At 40.9% G+C, this 20,585-nt stretch overlaps 2 protein-coding genes across 2 annotated transcripts in view; both read right to left on the bottom strand.

Annotated features, from left to right (window-relative positions):
• The window catches only part of ccdc13 (coiled-coil domain containing 13), a gene marked incomplete at its 3' end in the record, with an annotated part of 264,989 nt that overhangs the window by 197,304 nt on the left and 47,100 nt on the right, over positions 1 to 20,585 (bottom strand).
• Positions 1,311 to 19,652, bottom strand: bcl10 (BCL10 immune signaling adaptor). The gene is made up of 3 exons (XM_084120826.1): positions 19,354 to 19,652; positions 16,537 to 16,825; positions 1,311 to 3,582 (listed from the first exon to the last, which is right to left on the bottom strand). The coding sequence occupies exons 1-3, from the start codon at positions 19,402 to 19,404 to the stop codon at positions 3,185 to 3,187; spliced, it is 738 nt and encodes a 245-aa protein (XP_083976952.1). The 5' UTR covers positions 19,405 to 19,652; the 3' UTR covers positions 1,311 to 3,184.

The following is a 20,585-nucleotide window of genomic DNA, read 5'->3' as shown; positions in this document are numbered from 1 at the left end:
ACACGTCACAATATTCCTCATTATAATAATTCATATGCAGAATAAAGGGGCGGGGCCTGGTTGAGTTAGTTAGTAGTGTGTTAAACTGGCGGTTATGGTAAGGGGCGGGACATTTCCCAAACACACTTGAAGCGCTCGACCAATCACAACACACTGATCCAGCCGACCAATCAGACCACAGTGTGCTTTTCAGAAGGCGGGGCTTCATAGAGACAGGAAGTAAACAGAGCGTTACTGACAGACTGGGAAGAGAGGAGCCGCAACAATGGAGAATATGAGGAGAATAATCAACATTCAAGCAGGAAAACCTGTTCTAGAAGAACACGAAAACAACAAGACTTTGAAAAGAAAAAGGGCATAATAGGTCTTCTTAATGATTACGATCATTATCATCATGAAATCATTTACTCTAGTCTTTATGAGTAGCTCTCTGACAGTATGTGCACATATTCAACAGCAGCTAAAATAAACAAAACACAGGGCTCTCAAAGTGTAAAACATAAAGGAATTATAGCATAAGCATATCCAAACTGCTTTCACACAGTGGAAGTGAATGGTGACCACAGCTGATTCTCAGTGGTTACTCACACAAAGCTATCAATATCAATGTCACTTTTATTTGTATAACACTATTAAAACAGCACATGTTGACCAATGTGCTTTACATCATCTCAGTAAGATAGACAAAATAGTACAATAGTAATAGAATAAAAATAATAACAATGATCATCAAAAGGATGAATGGGTCATGGCAAACAAATCATCTGTCTTAAGTTGTACTTTAAAGACATATACAGAGTCAGCGTCCCTAACATGTATATCTATGGCTACTGTGAATATAGAGACCATTAAGATTACATACAGATTTCCTTTAGTATCCAAGATATTACAGCAGTCATATGGACTTGTTTGGTACTTTTATGCCATGTTTGTTCCTTTATGACCCTGACAGTCCCAGGTCTACATCCACTTGCATTGTCTTTAAGAGAGCAGAGTGAAGATTCTTCCAAACTTCTCTTCTGGTGTTCCAGAAAATGAAAAAAGTCATCCGAGTTGGGAAAGATTTATAATGTACCAGTTGAGCAGACAAAATTAACAGCTTGCTCAAACTCAAGCAATAACCAGCTATTTCAAGGGTCCTCAATCACGCACTGTAAAAACAAACCTACAGAATCAATAAAACAGGTCATTTTGTTTTAAGTAGACTTTATCCCATGTGATGAGTAAAGAAAATTTAACAGCTATAACACACAAAAAATGAGGTAATGTCAACCTAACATTTGCCACAACAACAACGAGCGAACAATAGGTAATACAAACTCCTGTTTATTGTTGTAGATTATCTTCTGTAGCTGTTTACAATGAACATGTAAGAAGTTACTCATCTCTGCACTGATTTTAGTACAGATATTGCTCAATGAGTGGAGCAACTTACACTATAAACTTTACTCATAGCCACCCACAACCTCTCCACACGCTTCACTCTGCACAACAAAGAGACCACAGAAACTTCAGCATTAACTCTGTTAAATGTCAATGACATTTTTTTCTCCATGACACTTCATTTCAACATTTACTCTCCTGATCCAAAGCAAAGCATGCTGGGAGCTAAAAATCAACTGATCAGTTTTAGTTAATGCGGGGGAAAAAAATTAGTTTGGTAGACCCAACACAAAAACAAACAAGTAAACTTCAGTAGATTGGACACAGTTTTTAACTTTCCTCACCAGTGTTTTATTTGTAAGTTTCCAGCCAGCATTTTTGATTATATTCACAAAACTTTCATGGCCGCCTGAATATTTTCTTGCACTTATTTGTAAATAGTCAATATGTTAGGGATAATCCACGGCTAGCTGTGCATTAAACGGGGGAGGCAAATAACCAGTTGCCTTCGCGGAGGGCATTCAAATGGCTTAATTTTCCTGCTTAATAGACTCTAGAAATGCTGGGCTGTTTCAACCTATGTATGGGTCAAATATGGACAAACCCAACCGTTGGTTTAAATTAACTTAGGTTGTTTGGTTAAATGGTTCATTTTAAACCAACATTTGGGTTTGTCCATATTTGACCCAAACATGGGTTGAAACAACCTTGCATTTTTCAGAGTATACCATGGTCATTTGCCAGCATTGACAACTTTAAGCTGTTATTGTTGTTTGTGGCACAATTTTTGACTGGAAGGGTCAATAGATCTAGCATTCTGCCCACTTTGAATCAAACACAGAGTTAAAGTAGTGCTTAAGATCACATTTATTTGAATGAATGAATTATAGCATTAATTTGAATTCATTATCGACCGAGACAGAGAGAGAAAGAGAGAGATTAATTACTTAAAAAACAGCGATGTTACTCATTAAGATGTAACCCCCTCATTGCTAAGAAATTATTATTAGTGAAATTATTATTAGCAAAGCTATTTTATCACTAATAAGAGTCGCGGGGCAGCGTTGATATGTTTCTGTGCTCCTCAATGTTTCTGCATGTGCGCAGGGCGTATTATGCGTGTGTGCACTTCAATGAAAACAGCGCATTAATATAGAACGGTGATTAAACTGACTGGAACTACTTTATTACACTGTTTTATTGCACACTTTCCAGTCAATCAGTGTAGAGTATTCAGACAGACCATGGTACAAATCAAAGCAAAGTTAGTAAGTTTAATAAAAAAACATGAATTTTCGAACAAAAAGCTGAAAAAAATTGTGTTTGTCAAAGACTTTGTCCATAGATGGAGTAGATCGAGTTCATCAACACTCCCAAAGCTTCAAAAGCTTCAACATTTCATCCAGTAACATTTGGCAGTTTTGATTTATATGCCGTTTAATGTTTGATGATCACGTTAGCTTACACGTGTGTAAACATCTTCTATCCACTCCTTCTGGTTTACACAGATCTTCTTCTTCACTTGTGAAGCGAAGACCCTACTGTATAACAGATTTGGGATTGCGGGAAAAACTCGTCAATGGCGGGGAAAGAGTTAAGCAGGTAACAAAACGTTCAGCGATTGTGTTGCTTTAACTCATTTTATTTAAGCAAATTTAACAAGCAGCAACACTTTTGTTTGTAAAAGTGTGACTATGCTTTGATTGGTGAAAGACGTTTGAAAGACATAAACTATTGGTTTGTAAAATGTTCTGAATCTCACACAGAGAGGGAATGCAGACGCTTGCGTTGAAAGGTAACGCTACGACATGTGCGGAGACAAAGAGCGCGAGCGCAGCGGCTGGAAGTTGGCGTCTCCGCTACTTCCAGCGCTCCCACAGACCGCGGCGTCGGCGTCCTCCGTCTCCAGCTCATCGGGAACAGCCGGAGCTCCCGGGTCTCCGGGTTTAGGCAGGCTGGATGAGGTTGTGGAAGACACGTTCATGCTCCCGCTGCCTCCACACACCGACATAGCCTCGTTCCCTCGACCCGATCCGTAGCGCAGGTTAAAGGATCCCGTAGCCACCGAGGCGGATGTGCTCGCCTCTCCTTCAGGATGATAACATATAGTGGAGTACTTGTCATAGTCCAAGTCCATTTTGGAGAAGTCATTGGTTGCACTTTTTGTGCATGAATAAGTTGAATTGGCTGAGGACCCCGCTGCAAAACATGAACATATGGGGTTAATATCGTCATGTCTGGAGGCCTTACATGATAAACAACAAACACTGATTTTAAGAAAACCAAGAAACTTAATAAACTACTCCCATCAAACTACCAGTTATGGATGTTACTTGTGAATTAAAGGCAACTTCTTTTATTAACCACAGTCTCCATATGTTGAAAGCTTTGGAAGACAGTTGCTGCACACCTTTAGAGGGGTCATGAAATGTACAATTAAAAAGTCCACTTAAAATGAAAGCAACATTTTTAGAAGTAATAAGCTATTTTCTATCCTGTTTTTGACCCTCTCTTTCAAACACTTGTTTTGATGGGCGTCGTTACACATGGAAGTAAACACCCACTGCTGCGATTTGGTAACAGTTTTGCATATTAAAATGATTTTCAACGTCACTGGTGCCATTACACATGTGAAACTCTTTTGAAAACTTCTGATGTTGAAAAATGGTACCCAGTGAAATTCAGCTATTCATCAGAAGAAAACGAACCTACACATCAAATACTGATGATACTCCAGTAAAAAACAGCGTGGAAATTAATAATCTTTATTTATATTTATTCCTTATGTTTTTGTGAGGTAGTACAGTATTTTATTACATAAAAAGTGTTTATCTCGTTATGTAGTTAAAACATTTGCCAACTGTGAAACATTTATGTGTATTACATATGCTTTATAAGTCTTGGTTGTGGCAAATAAAAGTTTAACCCTTGTGCGACCTTATAGACATTTTTGTAGACGTCCTCATTTCCTTTAATAAATCTATTTTACACTAGGAACACCTTTTGGTCAAAAATGTCCCAATTGCAACCGCAATTTTTAATCCCAGAGCCATTTAACTATAAAATAATGCAGTCTTTGTTAATAGGCTTTCATTCTGTTGGCAAGGCTTCAAATTTTGAAATTTTTACTCTTTTTTACAAGATGGTGCCATTTTCTCAGGTTTGGCCTATAAAGCAAATACTCGCTTTATTCCTGTTACTCTTCAGTCTGTCAGTTGACGCCACGTCGAGACCGACGAATAGGAATCTCGCTAGGGAGGCCAATCTACTTCGAGTGAAACTAAACGAGCCAATGCACATTGGCGTGCAATCATTTGCAACAGCTGCTCTGCCACGCAGCGTGGGTATATAATGAGCAGAAGGTGCGATTGCACTTCAGCTTTTTGCTTCAAAGCCGAGCACTTCGATGCTGTGTACTCTACTGAGTGTGATACGAGAACGAGCGAGCTCTTCAACGGGACCTCTCTTGTCTGGTGCGGGCGTTACAGTGCGGCAGCGTGGTTGATTCTCTGTCTCTCTCTCTCTTTTTGTTTTTCTTCTCATTGAGCAAAACAAAAAGGCTGTTTTCACAGCCGGTACGGTGTGCCAAGAGCGCAGAAAAGCCATTCTCACGGCTGGTAAGACCGTCGTGAAGAGAGAGACAGCGCACTACAGGCTGCACACTTCCCTGTCTGCGTCCGCTGCGACCGTTCCCCTGCGTGCTTCAGCACCAAGGAGAGCAGTCCCTAAAAGAGCTTACATGGGTGGAGTGCGTCTTTTTAAAGATGTCACTCTACCTGTGTGTTTCTGGATGTGGCCGTTACCTGGGATTACGGGATGGTCACAAGCGCTGCATCGCATGTCTGGGCATTGAACACACTCAAGCAGCGTTCGTGGATGAGTCATGTACCCATTGTGGGAGGATGACCATCTCGGAGCTACGGTCGAGACTCTCGTTCCTGCAAATGGGGCGGAGTCCCTGCGCCTCTGCTGCGACTGCCCGGAGAGCAGTGGGAGGAGAGAATCCTCACCACTCTCATTAGCCTCTTCGATCGCCAGCGGGCAGCAGCGTGGAGTTCGAGAATGCATCCAAGCCGCCTCTTGCCCTGTGGAACCAGGTAAGTGTTGCACAGCACACTCAGACCCCGCTACGGGCCACCTCTGGCCATGTCTTGCGAGTGGAGATTGCAATCCTACTGGCGAAGGACGCGATAGCCGATATGAGATCAGGGTACTACAGTCCCTACTTCATTGTACCCAAGAAAGGCGGTGGATTACTACCGATCTTGGACCTGCGAGTTTTGAATCGGAGTCTCCACAAGCTACCGTTCAAAATGCTCACGTAGAAACGCATTTTTTAATGCATCCGTCCCCGAGATTGGTTTGCAGCGATCGACCTAAAGGACGCATACTTTCATGTCTCCATTCTTCCTCGATTCTTTCTGCGCTTTGCGTTCGAGGGTCGAGCATATCAGTACAAGGTCCTGCCCTTCGGGGTATCCCTGTCTCCCCTGTCTTCACGAAAGTCAAGGAGGGGGCCCTTGTTCCCATGAGAGAACAGGGCATACAATCCTCAACTATCTCGATGACTGGCTCATACTAGCACACTCTTGAGATCAGTTATGCGAACACAGGGACCTCGTGCTCAGGCACCTCAGCCTGTTAGGTCTTCAGGTCAACTAACAAAAGAGCAAACTCTCCACTGTGCAGAGTATCTCTTCTCTGTATGGAGTTGGATTAGGTCGTAAATACAGCGCGCCTCACAGAGGAACGCGCTCAGTCGGTGCTGAACTGCTTGAACACGTTCAAAGGCAGGACGGCGGTCCGACTGAAATTCTTTCAGAGGCTCCTGGGGAATATGGCAGCGGCAGCAGCAGTAACACCGCTCGGGCTGCTTTATATGAGACCGCTTCATCACTGGCTTCACGGCCGAGTCCCGAGATGGGTGTGGCATCACGGCACTCACCGGGTGGCAATCACACCGGCGTGCCGCCAGACCTTCAGCCTGTGGTCAGACCCCTCGTTCCTGCGGGCAGAAGTGCCCATGGAACAGGTGTCCAGGCATGCTGTGGTGTTCACAGATGCCTCTGCCACCGGCTGGGGTGTCACGTACAACAGGCATGCTGTGTCAGGGGTGTGAACGGGCCCCCAACTGCATTGGCACATCAACTGCTTCGAGTTGCTAAATGTACGTCTCGCTCTGAGCCGCTTAAAGAGGACGCTACAGGGCAGGGACGTGCTGGTCTATTCGGACAACACTGCGACAGTTGCGTACATCAACCGACAAGGTGGTCTACACTCCCATCGTATGTCGCAACTCGCCCGCAATCTCCTCCTCTGGAGTCAGAAGCATCTGAGGTCGCTTCGAGCCATGTATGTCCCCGGTGTGCTCAACAGTGTGGCCGACGAGCTGTTACAAGCTGTGCTCCCGGGAGAATGGCGACTCCAAATCCAGGCGGTTCAGCTGATCTGGAGAGAGTTCGGGGAGGCTTAGGTAGACCTGTTTGCCCTACTCAGAGACCTCCCACTGCCAGCTGTTTTACTCCCTGACCGAGGGAACACTCGGCACGGACACACTGACACACAGCTGGCCCCGGGGCCCTCGCAAATATGCGTTTCCCACAGTGAGCCTACTTGCACAGACCCTGTGCAAAGTCAGGGAGGACAAGGAGCAGGTCTTTCTGGTGGCTCCCTATTGGCCCACCCGGACCTGGTTCCCAGAACTCATGCTCCTCGTGACAGTCCCTGCCTGGCCCATTCCTCTGAGGAAGGACCTTCTGACTCAGAGACGGGGCACCCTATGGCACCCGCATCCGGACCTCTGGAAACTCCATGTGTGGTCCCTGGACGGGACGTGGAGGTTCTAGGTGACTTACCCCCAGAGGTACTTAACAACATCAATTCAGCGCGGGCACAGTCTACGAGACGTGTGTACACCTTGAAGTGGAACCTGTTTGTCAAGTGGTGTTCTTCTCGCCGAGAGGACCCCCGAAGATGTTCGATAGAGTCCGTGCTTTCCTTCCTGCAGCAAGGGTTGGAGCGAAGGCTGTCTCCCTCCACCCTCAGAGTACATGCTGCCGCTATTTCAGCATATCACGACCACATAGATGGCAAAACAGTAGGAAAGCACAACCTGGTCGTCAGGTTCCTTAGGGGGGCGAGACGGTTAAATCCTCCTCAACCCCCTTCCATACCCTCTTGGGACCTTTCCCTGGTGCTTCGAGCACTCCAGGATGCTCCCTTTGAGCCTCTGCAATCAGCAGACTTAAAGCTTCTCTCCATGAAGAATTTGCTGCTGGTTGCACTGGCCTCTATCAAGAGGTTAGGGGACCTGCAGGCATTTTCGGTCGACGAATCGTGCCTAGAGTTTGGGCCGGGTGACAACCATGTTGTACTGAGAGCCCTGCCTGGCTATGTTCCCAAGGTTCCTACTACTCCCTTCAGGGACCAGGTGGTGAACCTGCAAGTGCTGCCCCTGGAGGAGGCAGACCCAGCCCTGGCTTTGCTCTGTCCCATCCGCGCTCTGCAACTGTACGTGGACTGAACTTATTAAGACCTCAGAACAGTTTTTTTTTCTGTTACGGAGGCCAGCAGAAGGGAAAGGCTGTCTCCAAGCAGAGGATGGCCCACTGGATAGCGAATGTCATCATGCCCTGCACGCTCAGGTTGCATGCTCACTCCATGAGAGGCGTTGCATCCTTCTGGGCGCTGACACGTGGCTCCTTGCTAAAATATATCTGTAGAGCTGCGGGCTGGGCAACACCTAACAAGTTTGCTAGATATTATAGCCTACGTGTAGAGCCGGTCTCCTCCCGTGTTCCCACCCTAAACGTGTAGAAGCACTGAGAGGCCCGGCTCTGTCGGCTTGCTGCACCCTACTGTGCACCCTTATTAGTCCAGTGTGAAAAACCTGTTGAGTCCTCTAACACCCTCGTCCCGGACATGGCAGAGCGTCCGACGCCAGTCCTTTATTATGGAGTTAATATTGTGCCATAATTAAAGAAACAAATCCAGCATTTTGCAAACAAACTCGATCAATTTGAGTGAAAATGCAGTGGAGAAAAAAATATGTATTGTGTTTTTTACAAATATAAATAAATGAGCCTAGATAATATTTCATAAATAAAAACAAACCATCCTACAAATTGCATATAACCTTTGAACAAATACCAAATCTGTCTGTTATGATTGTGAGACACTTGGCTTTTTATGAGATCTCTCGGCTCGATTTTCTCACAAATGTGTCCAGGCAGATTTTCTCACAAATGCAGTTGAGCAACTTCCTCTTCTAAAACAATAGATGGCGCTAAGCTAGGGGATTAATTTAGCTCTAGACTTCCGGGATAAGCACTGATTTGAAACTTGCCTTTGCCTACAGTCACCATGAAATCAAAACTGACAAGTCTTATTTTCATGGAATATTGCCGTGTTTGCTATAAATGATTATTAAACGTACAGTATGGAATTTTTCGCCACTAGGGGTCGCTAACCTCTTTACAATAACAAAGGCGTAGTTTGATGACGCAACACATGCTAAGAATTATGGATGTTGTCGTCAACGTCAAGCCGGCCGATCTAATAATGTTTATGGATGACTGAATACATCGATGCTTTTATCATGACTGTGATATGAAGCAGTTCGGGATTGCTAAGAGACAGCTATCAGCTCAACACGCGACGCGAGCTCCTGCGGATATAAAAGGAATACGGACATTTCATTCTACCGTACTACACGCAAGTGCAGAATTACAACTCACAGGTCAGTTTATTAGACAAATTAAACTTGTGAGGTAACGCAGCGCTGTTTCACCTGGTCTAACATTACACTAGCACACTAAACTGCATTTGAATGTGTTGAAAAGTATGTGTTAGTTTGTCTGTATGAGACTAGCAGTAAGCTAGATCAACATTAGAATAACACACAGATCATATTCTAACATTTTATCATTGTTGAACTATATAAAATTGATTAGTTTTATGTAAATGTGCTCACCTGTTTAATAAGTACATGTAGGAGCGGTCGAAGTCTCGGACGTGGAGCTCTTGTTTATATACTGTCTATGGGAGCTCTCGGCATCTCGAAAACACCGCGCTGATATTGATTCTCGTTTTAGTTCTCCTTTTTTTATCCAAAGTCTGCTTGCCATGGTCCGTAATGTTTGAACGAAACAACAACAGCGTGCAAATAGACATTGCGAACTCCACAGTTGTCTGCGTCTGTCGCTTTGGTTAATCAGAGGGCTCTGCTCATAGCTCTGGTTACCATGGCAGTACGAGCAGAAACCAGGGACAACGCGGATATGACGCCATTGACTGCGACAAAACGGAAATAAAGAAACGTGCCGTGTCTAAAAATTTAATTAAAATTTCTCTTGGTTTGAAAGTTGTTGGAAACAGTCGGGATAATGTAAGTACACAACTAAAAAAAATATATAACGTAGATATAGTGATTTTTGCTAATTTTAAAGCAAAAAAGTTACATATTGTGCCTTTAATAACACAACGTGTATAAGCTACAACAGTTGAACATGTGACAATATTAATTTCGCGATTTTAATCTGTAATGATATAGTTTCTTGAATCTAAATCTTTTAGTCTGTGCCGTTTTCTGTTGATGTGTGAACAAAAACACTAAACATTTGTAGCGCGCCTGACGTCCAAAAATCGTAATAAGCTTTGTGCTTTATTACTTTAATTTGAAGCAAAGTCTCAACTTTAAAAATTCTGTCGATTTTATTATGGAATTCAAACAATAAATGTTGTTTTGTGTCTCTAAACCGATCATCTCTTCCTCTTTACTACTACAGCAGCAAATAAACATCAATGAACATAAACTGAATGATAAAACTGAAATTCATGAATCATGTCTCATGTAATCACTCAATCAGTGTTTCAACAGGGGAAATAGTGCTGGGCGGTGTACCGGTTCATACCAAATACCGGTGTTTATTTTTGTTATGATATGAATTTTTTAAATACCGCAATACCGGTGTATGTTGCTTTAATAACGATCGGAACGCGGCGAGGCGCGACACTGTTTGAGAGGGTCCTTTCACTGTTGCACTGTGGTGACGCACGTGTTACTAAAGGCTGATTTATACTTCTGCGTCGGACCTACGCCGGAGCCTCTACGCTGTAGGCAACGCGTTGGTTTTCATTTATACTTCTGCGTCGTTGTCCGCGTTGACGTGCGCAGAGGGAGCATGTGAAACCCGAGGGAGTGGTCCTAGCAGACCAATCACAGCGCTTGCGTCCGTGTAGAGCTGACGCGTTGTTACATTTTTGGAGAGGTGCACGTCAGGGTATGCCGAACGGTACGCGCGCTACACACAGCCTACGACGTATAGCTACGGCGTAAGTTCGACGCAGAAGTATAAATTGGGCTTAAGGGGCTGTTTACACCTGGCCACTTCATGCGTTCATGCGTTTTCTCAGATCGGATAACTATCTGATTTATCAAAACGATTCCATTTACACCTGGTCACATAAATGTATTTTTGCGAAACGGATTTAAATCCGTTCTTCAATTCTCGCGCTATATGCAGATTTAATGGAGGGCACGTCACCGAAAGCAACAGATATGAGCTGCATTTTATTGATCATCAGCTAAAATTTCAAAATCAAAGACCGCAATAAGAGAGAGCGGCAACAGCCCTGGTAAGATCATTTCGTTTCTCTACTTTTAATGATGATTATTGTATGTTAAGCGTCTCACTCTCACTTTTGATTTGCGATACTTTGCACTTTGGCTTAATGAATTTATGCTCAGCTTCTCATCTGTGGTGATGCGTGTTCCAGTACCGTTGTCATATCTGGCTATAACATTACATATAGCCTATAACACGCTCTCACACGTTTATTTTTTTTGCATTTTTGGGAGGAGTACAATTTGTGGTTTCAACAACCAGATGCATTTACACTTGTCCAGTTTCGTCTGGAATGCGTCTCAGACCTCCTCCTGAAGTGGTTTGAGCGATCGGATTCAAATCCGTCTCGAATGCGTTTCGGAGGGTATTTACACCTGGTCTTTTCACGATCGGATAGCTATCCGGTCACAGAAAACGCATGAAGTGGCCAGGTGTAAACAGCCCCTAAGCGTGACTTTGAAGATGGCTAGGTTAAACTATAATTGATAGCTGTCAAATTAAATTACAGTGTTTCCCATACATTGATTCACAATATCAACACAGCCTTTTGGAAAATCTGTTTGTGGTTGGCATTGACATCGTTGAATAAACATGAGCACTGCACGTTTCAAAATCAAAAGGTGGCGCGGGTGTTTTTATATGAATGTATGTGAAGTGCACTGACGGTCTTTAGAAAAGCTTCTTTGTTATTACGATTGAATCTTTCTTTATCTTTCCTGATAAAGCAGCGTTTATGAGCGTTGCTGCTTTGTGTACAGCCGATACCTGGGAAACCACTATTTCTGCCGCTCCTAAAGCGCCTCTTACACCCAGTCATGCTTGGGGAAAAAAAACGTCTTAAACCGTGAAACCAGTGTAATTTAGAAAAATACCGTGATGTGGATTTTTGGTCATACCGCCCAGCACTAAGGGGAAAGACATCAATAAAATAGCTTGTAGGCTCTACAATGACACTTAACCTTACATTTACCTCAAGAAAGCTTTTCAATGTCCATAAACTCATTAGTTAACAAGAAAAAATAACTCTAGAGAAGAGCATTTTGCTAAATATATGCACTGTATTACATATTCATTATATTTGTACATAATCTGTTAGTGATGTCTTCATTATCTGATGCATGTTAGAATAAATCTGTTAGAATAAAACAAGTTATTACAGTTTATTGTCATTTAATTTTTATATTTCACCAAAAAACTGGAGTGGAACGATTTTTTTATTAAAAAGTTTTTATTAAAAAACTGCCTTAAGTGTCTTTTAAACATTTGTACAACTCAGTTTTAGCTATTTTAGTGCTGATTGTTAAATAAGTACAATTAATTGATTGTTTATTTGTTTTATGTTTTCGGCCAAGTGCATCTGGAATTGGTTTTGGCCCATAATTTTCATTTTGGTGCATCCATAATTCCTGTTCCTGGTAATCTTGAATCAGAATAACCCTCTTCTCTTCTCTGATGACGAGGGCGGTGCAACCTGTCACTCACATAAGATCCACCAATAGCAAACCACAACCATCCAAACATGCAATCAATTCCCCACAGAAAAAGACGAGTGCAACTTCCATTTCATGCTGATTATAAAAAGCCCTTTGCATGTGAAATGAGAAACAATGGGCCCTATTTTAACGATCTGAAACGCAAGTATTAAACACGAAACACAAGTAACTTTGTGGGCGGGTCTTGGGCACTGTTGCTATTATACCGGCGGGATAAATGACTCTTGCGCCCGACGCAAATCTAAAATGGTTTGGTCTGAAGTAGCTTCATTATTCATAGGTGTGGTTTGGGCGTAACGTGAAATAAACCAATCAGAGCGACATCTCACATTCCCTTTAAGAGCAGGTGCGCTTGTTCCATGGCGGATTGCTATTATAACGGCGGATTTGCCAGGAGCGGTTCACAGCCGAGGAGACCGACGTTCTCGTCAGGGCCGTAAAACACAGAGAAGTGACATTGGGGATGGAGAAACACACCCAAATTAGCTTCGGTTATAAAGGCGTATTATAATTTGGGTAAATATGTAAGCTAGATTTATGCCTATTTTTTCACATCTTCATGGACACCGCAATGATTTCCCTCGTGTGGAATACTTTTCCTTGTAATAATGTATGATTTGCAAAAATGGTAACTGCTGCGTCTGTGTAGATGAGAGAAGCAAAGTGTATGCTTGTTGTGCTCACGCTACATTATGGCCAAGCATGAGCCCTTAAAATAGCATCTGAATAATGCGCCGCTGACTTTAGACTAGGTTTCTCCTGGTCTGTGGCAGAATTGTTTTCTGAAACGGCAAAATAGCACCAGGGAACGTTTGCGCCGGAACACGCCTCCTCTTTGCGCTGAACCGCCCCAGGGAGCGCAAGTTCATTCCCTAATTTACCGACGTGCGTCGAAAAGTCCGCTGTGCGTCGGGTGCAAAATAGGAATGATATATGCGTTGTGTACAAAGTCAATTGTGCTGGGTGCAAGATAGGGCCCAATGAGTGAACGTCTACAGCTCTGCTCACAGCCTCACACACAAGCTTTTGCTGTTGTGTAATACAATATTTACCTTAAAACTGTGCTTCATGTCGTAAATAGCAAAATATACATTAAGAACAAATACACCCAACTGTTAAAGCTATAATACAAGGACCATCTTTTCAAGCTAATATTTAATTATGCTGCAAAAAATAACCATTAACCCTATAAAGCCTATCTTTGATACGGAAGGCCTCTAAATGATAAACCTGTCTCACTCAATCTCCTCCAGTCCTTCTGTCGTCTGATTGATCGTTCAGACTGTTTTATCAAGTAAAAGTCTTTCAGTATTACTGTACAAACGTCCTCCTTCAGCTCGTGCTTCACGTGTCTTTCTGCTGTCAAAACTGCACTGATTTATATCAAGTAAACCTTAATAACTTTGATATTTTTAGTAATATTTCAACTGGACTGAAGCAGCTTCGGTTTACTTGATTATCCAGACATAATTTTATAGAAAAATCATGAGTCTCAAATATGATCATCAAGCTTTATCAAGGTTTATTCGTTCATCTCTCAATTATCCTTGTATTGCAATAGGCTACATTACGTTTTCAAACTACAGAGCTTTGATCAAAAAACTAAGCATTTAATCATCTTACTAAGACATATTTTTGGAAGATATAGAATGATGACTGATATTTATATGCATTTCATGCAAGTATCAGCATCTGCACCAAATGGCATATTTTTGCTCAGTTTGTGCCTCTGAATAAATCTAAGGTGTTTTTTTCCTTCTCCATTTTGGGCTTCATATTCTCACTATTTCATATACTATATGAGTCATAAAAGCCAAATACTCAGAATGTAAACCGTTAACCACTGCCACTTCATCCCTATGGCCAAAAACAAAAAAGGCTGAAAGTCTTTTTTGAGTCACTGTTTTCATCAGCATCCGCTCGTATTTTATGCATGTTTAACTTGCAAAAATAATGAACTAATTTCAAATGCAGCAAATGGATCTTGTTAATAATAAAAATCACATATATATATTATACAATGATAAACACAGATGTTTATGGGGTCCAAAACATTTTGAGCTTGCCCTTAAAAATGTTTGACATATAAAAGGTAATTGTTCTATAAAAAATAAGTTTCAGACCTTAAAAACTCCTCCTCACTCCAAAATAGCATTTGTTCAAACCAAACCAAAATTACTCATTTTCTCCTTTCACCACAAAAGGCACTAATTTTCACCAGTCGGAACGAATGCAATCTGATTCGGTATTCTGAACGTTATATATATGTATATATTAACCCTAAACGTTGCAATCCAATTGTCATCAGCAATCCCATGTCCATGTGCATTACCTGTGTTGTTCAGACCAAACTTCAGTCGTGTGTTCAGAACCGCAGACAGTCATACCAGAGTAACTGTTGTTTTTGCAAATCTAAAATCAAAGCTGACTTTTATATAAGCATGTTTGCATGACGTAAAACGTATGTAAATATACGCATCATAGCACTGCACATATGCACAAAGTATCCATACCTTCCAGTCCAATCCAAAGTTCGTTCAGATCAAGCTTAGTGGGATCGAATGGGATCATGTTTATATGAAGGCTTTTCAATCCAGCTGATTCCTAACAGATTATTTGCTTCCATGTAACGTCACTCTGAGGACGAGGTGATCTTTTTTTAATTTGGTGCGCAGTTTTTAGACAGTGTGTTCGTGTCTCGGTACAAGTGGATGATTTATTTCTAACAATAATGTTAGCCATATCAGTGGCCGTTTACTGACAGCAGTCTTAAAGGTGACATAGCAATAAAAAAAAAAGAAAAGAGTATTCCTTGCAGAGGATCAGAATGAGGGTTGAAAATTATTTTGTTGCAAATATATGAGTGTTCTTGGTGCAAAAAATAACTTTACTAACTTTTTTAGTGATAAAGGCATGTCACGCCTGACAACTTGTGGTCAAAATAACCCAAACTTATCCTAATACCAGTGTAAACATGCCTTTGAGATTGGAAAGTGGTGTACTTTCATCTAATAGAAAATTAGGAAAGTTTTATATATCGTCGCTGTTGGGCGGACACCTCATATGTACAAAACTGCTACTTTTCATGAAATGGAATAGAGTTTTTTAAATATTTAAACACCATATTGTCAAAGTTGATATAACGGCTTTATATGTGGTCTGACACTTATGTGTATTATTAACTACAATATTATTAAGATTTTACCAAAATCAAGCTCCAATGGAGTCACAACGTTTTTGTCCAGCGATTGTACATGTTTTGTACATCATTAGTGCAGCAGTAATTGCATCGCATTAAGTTTTCATCAACTTACAGGTTATTAAGTTTACTGTAGCTACAGTATGTGGACGCTTAGTTTTTCCTGTCATTTGGTCAAAATCGATATTATGATATTTACAGGGTATTTAATACAGTATTGGCTGTGACTCAACGACAAATTCCAGACTAAGACACTTTTCTCCGCTCCTCAAATACATAAAACAGTAGCCTTTATATATATATAGGCCTGGTTTCACAGTCAGGGCTTATATTAAGCCAGGATTAGGCCTTAGTTCAATTAGGACATTTAAGTAGCTATTATAAACATGCCTTAGAAAAAAACCCATTACTAGTGTGCATCTTGAGACAAAACAATGGCACAGACATATTTTAAGATATGCTTTCAGTTAAAACAGCTCAAACATGCTCACAGACTAGGCTTAAACCTTGAAAACGTTGTTCTTTATTCACCCTCGCATTGCAAACAAGCAGAGACGCTCCGAACTGCATGCAGCAATAGAGGGGGTGGAGTTATGAGCTTTGACTGACAGTTTGAGGAGCCAATGGTATAACAAGGTTTAGTCACAAGCTCTTTTTAATACTTTTCACTGGTTAGATATTTGCAAAACCCACAGACAGACGTAAAGAATGAACAAAAGTGATGATAAATTAAAAATAAAAATTACGAAATATGAAGATACAGGGTTTCCACTCGAAAGCAACGATATTTGATTTCACAAAATGACCCCTTTCAATAATTTATGTTCTTTCTTACCTTTTAAAGCCTCCAGTCGCTCATTTTTCACGCGCTGCACCTCATCTGTGATCTTTGCGATGATGAAGTTGAGTGTTCGGCCCCACTTGATCGACTCGATAAGCACGTCTAAACCGCGTGGGTTTTCTGCCAGGATATCCAGCAGTTTGCTAGTGCGTTTCCCTCTGGTGGTTCTGCAGCTGATCTCCTCCGTGTCTTCTCTGGTCAGGATCTTCTTAGAGCGCAGGTAATCAAAGTGCCGCTCAGCAATGATCTTATCCACCAGGTATGGTCGTAACCGGTCTATGGCCTACCATGAAAAAGAACCAAAGTGAAATACTTACAGGCTGACATTTACAATCATTCTCATCTTTCTTTAGTGTGTAATGTTGCTGTTTGAGAGTGAAAAAGATCTGCAAAGCTCCAGTTCTTCTCTATATCAGTGTCAGTGTTTCTGAACTCCTGAAACAGCTCCATTGTAGTCTTGAGTTTCTTCCAGGAACGAACACGTCACAATATTCCTCATTATAATAATTCATACGCAGAATAAAGGGGCGGGGCCTGGTTGAGTTAGTTAGTAGTGTGTTAAACTGACGGTTATGGTAAGGGGCGGGACATTTCCCAGACACACTCAAAGCACTCGACCAATCACAACACACTTAAACATTGGTCAAAGAAATGAAATCATGATATTTTAAAATACTATGTTCTATAAAGCAGTGTGTTTTAATTAGCGAGACATCTAAAACATTCTGGTATCCTGAGGACCGGAGTTGAAAAACACTATCCCTGCCTCTTTATATGCCAACTTCCAAACTTTATAGTAACGAAAAATATTATGTAAGCCAAGAGGCCTGTCCAAATTCTAGGGCTGGTCCGAATACCATTGTTTGAGCTTAGAAGCTTCAGTAGAAATCAACACCGAATATGTGTACTATATGTGTACAAATGCTAACACCGAGTGCAGTGTCGCATTTGGTGCAATATGAACACGCAACACATTCAGAACTAAAGGGGTGGTATAATGCCCTTTTGTAAAATATGTAAGATGTAAAATAGGTCTCTGATGTCCCCAGAGTGTGTATGTGAAGTTTTAGCTCAAAATACCCCACAGATATTTTTATAGCATGTTAAAATTGTCACGTTTTGATGATGAGCAAAAACGCACCATTTTTGTGTGTCCCTTTAAATGCAAATGAGCTGCTGCTCCCGGCACAGGGGGCAGAGCTCCAAAAGCTTGTGTGTGTGTGTGTGTTAGCAACTCCGATTACCTCACACAGACACACACAAAATCTCAACAACTTCTAGCCTTTAACCTTTCAAACCGGAGTCAGACAATGATGGAGAGACTCAAGAAGTGACAACACGTAGAATGCAACAGGACGTTTCTGAATGGTTAGTTGATGAATTTATGTTGCTGATGTGGAGTTAACTATCTTCTAGTCATTGATTAGCATATTCTGTCATGATAATCTATAAATCGCGTTCTCGGGGGCGGGGTTTATGTAAATTTTAGGGTTTGTGATGTCACTAACCCGGGAGGAAGCTCAAGTAGTCCCTATCCCTCTCTCATATTGTGCCTTTCTTTCTGGGTCAGCATATCTGCATGCAAAACATGTCTCTGCTGCTGATGTGGCTGCCATTCCTGACATAACTGGACACATTACATCAAATATTCTATTTATGACAAAATTATGAGTTGTCAATTTGTCAAGATTTGAAGTTGAACATGCCAACCACAAATCGTTGAGGTTTTTTGCTCAAAATGGCCACTGCTCCTCGTGTAGTGTAGGAGAGTAGACCATATATGGCAGAAACTAAATAAGTGCATTGCATATGCTTAAAATAATCTATTTTCATCTTAATTTTATGTGATGGGGTTGAGTTGTTAAGCTTGACAGTGCCCTCCCTGACTAAAATATGCCTTAAAAATATGAATAAAAAGTATGATACTAGTGACCATCTTCTGCAGCACTGTTAGAGACCTGAATGATGTCATTTTTGGGAAATGATGTCACTTATGGGTTGAGTCTAAATTATTATAGCGGAGAATGTTTGGCATGATGGGGTTGAGTTCAGACTGAGGGACACAACTTTATATAGCTTTCATTTTTTAGAAAAAATAAAATAAATCCACAAATAAATACTAACAATATTGCCAAAAAATGTATAGACACTGTGCACATTTTGTTAGATTTTCCATAGTAAAACCGCAGTGACAAAATTCCTGGTGTAAGATAGAAATAAGGCATTATTTTATGATAAAAAATTTTTTTTAAATAAAATGTTTTATTCATTATAATGGACATACCAAAGTATTGAGAAAAGCTTTCCATGTTGGTGAACCACTAGTCTATTTTAAAAAGTCTGGGGGACTGAAATATTACCAAATAACAGGAATGCAAGTTTACTCAAACACTAGTGATTTGATTCTCACAACTATTTTAACGAAGCAGGAGAGATACTCATAGAAATAAAAGGTTAACCTTTGTTATTGAAAGCATATGTGTCCTGAGTTACATACATAAACTTTGAACAGTAACTTAATTATTATGTCTAATATCTAATCTAATCCATCGCGTAGGCCAATATAATAAACAAGCATGCCTGAAAGTTCAAGTGTGCACTTTATATGATTACTGTTTACAGCTCATTGCAGCAACTCAATGAAAATCCTCAAACAGCCTAAATATATTTCGATCGGGTTTATGATCGGCGACCAACCGGCTCACACCGCTTTCACTTCCACTTTATCGAACGCAAAATCTGCCAAACTCGCAAACATGTTCACAGACAATCTGTTTAACGCACACTTTCATCCACACGATAGCTACTCACTTCCTTCTTTATATCGGCCATTTCGTCCTCCGTCAGGTGAGTAACCTCCATCCTCCCTGTTCTCTGCTTTCACCTCGTCTGAGTTCTTGACTAGTCACAGTGAGAAAATATAACCACGAATTCAACGTCAAAGACGGGACAAGAATGAAAGGATTATTTATATGATAGACTTTTATAAACATGCGCTGGCGAAGCACGAACTCAATACTTCTGTTGTGACTGAACTATCTGATAGTTCTCTAAAGTAAAGGGGAACTACCGGGATCTCCAACTTCCTTATTCGACGCATAGAGGCGCACGACGTCACAATCCATGCCCTGATATTTGCTCAGTGTGTAATCTCTACATCTGCATTAATTCCTGATATTTGCTCAATGTGTAATATCTACATCTGCATTATTGTGCTGTTGCACATCATCATCTGCCACATGGGAAACCACTGCGGATCATTTCTCTGATTCTTCTGAATGGTTCTGTTCCTTTATTAATATCTTATTTCAGGATTAGTTTGTTTGCTTCTTGCAAGGTTACACTTGATTTGGTAACACATTATATTACAGTGTCCTTTACACTATAATAACTGTAAATTATGCATAATTACAAGCAACTAAACCAAACCATAACACTAAGTTAGTAAATATATGAAGTTAATTAATATTACTCAGTATTTAAATGTATAATTTTAAGATGTTCATGCTAGTGTTATTATTCAATTAAGTGGTAGTACTGAGTAATGTTACTGGCTTGCAATTATGCACCTATTACAATAGTTGCTACATGTAACAGTGTGTCATATCTTAATGTATATTTTATTAAGTTAAGTTAATTAACCCTTTAACTGTCACCCCCCACATCTGTCACAAAAATCTGAACAAGTTGTGTTCCAAATTTTAGGTTGATATCTAAAAAAAATTAGCTTTCGGTAAGATTTTATTTGGGCACAGTACCAGACTTTTTCACTAGATGGACAGCCAAGCTTCCTTACTGACCATATAGGGGCGCCTACATTTTCATAGCCTATATGTTTTGAGTGATCATCTGAACCATGTATTTCTATAATTTTCATACAATTAATGAAGTATACATCCTATTCAGAAATAGTATGGGTGGTTTGGCAGTATTTGATTTGATTTCAACCTCTAATAAACACATAAAAAGAGCACATATGTGCGTTATAGCTCGCTGCCGCACAGTGGTGGAATGTAACGAAGTACAAATACTTCGTTACTTTA

The sequence above is a fragment of the Abramis brama genome, assembly GCF_963993115.1.
Source record: "Abramis brama genome assembly, chromosome: 7".
NCBI classification, from domain to species: Eukaryota; Metazoa; Chordata; class Actinopteri; order Cypriniformes; family Leuciscidae; genus Abramis; species Abramis brama.
The sequence above is the reverse complement of the archived record's forward strand: the minus strand, read 5'-3'. Positions and strand labels throughout refer to the sequence as shown.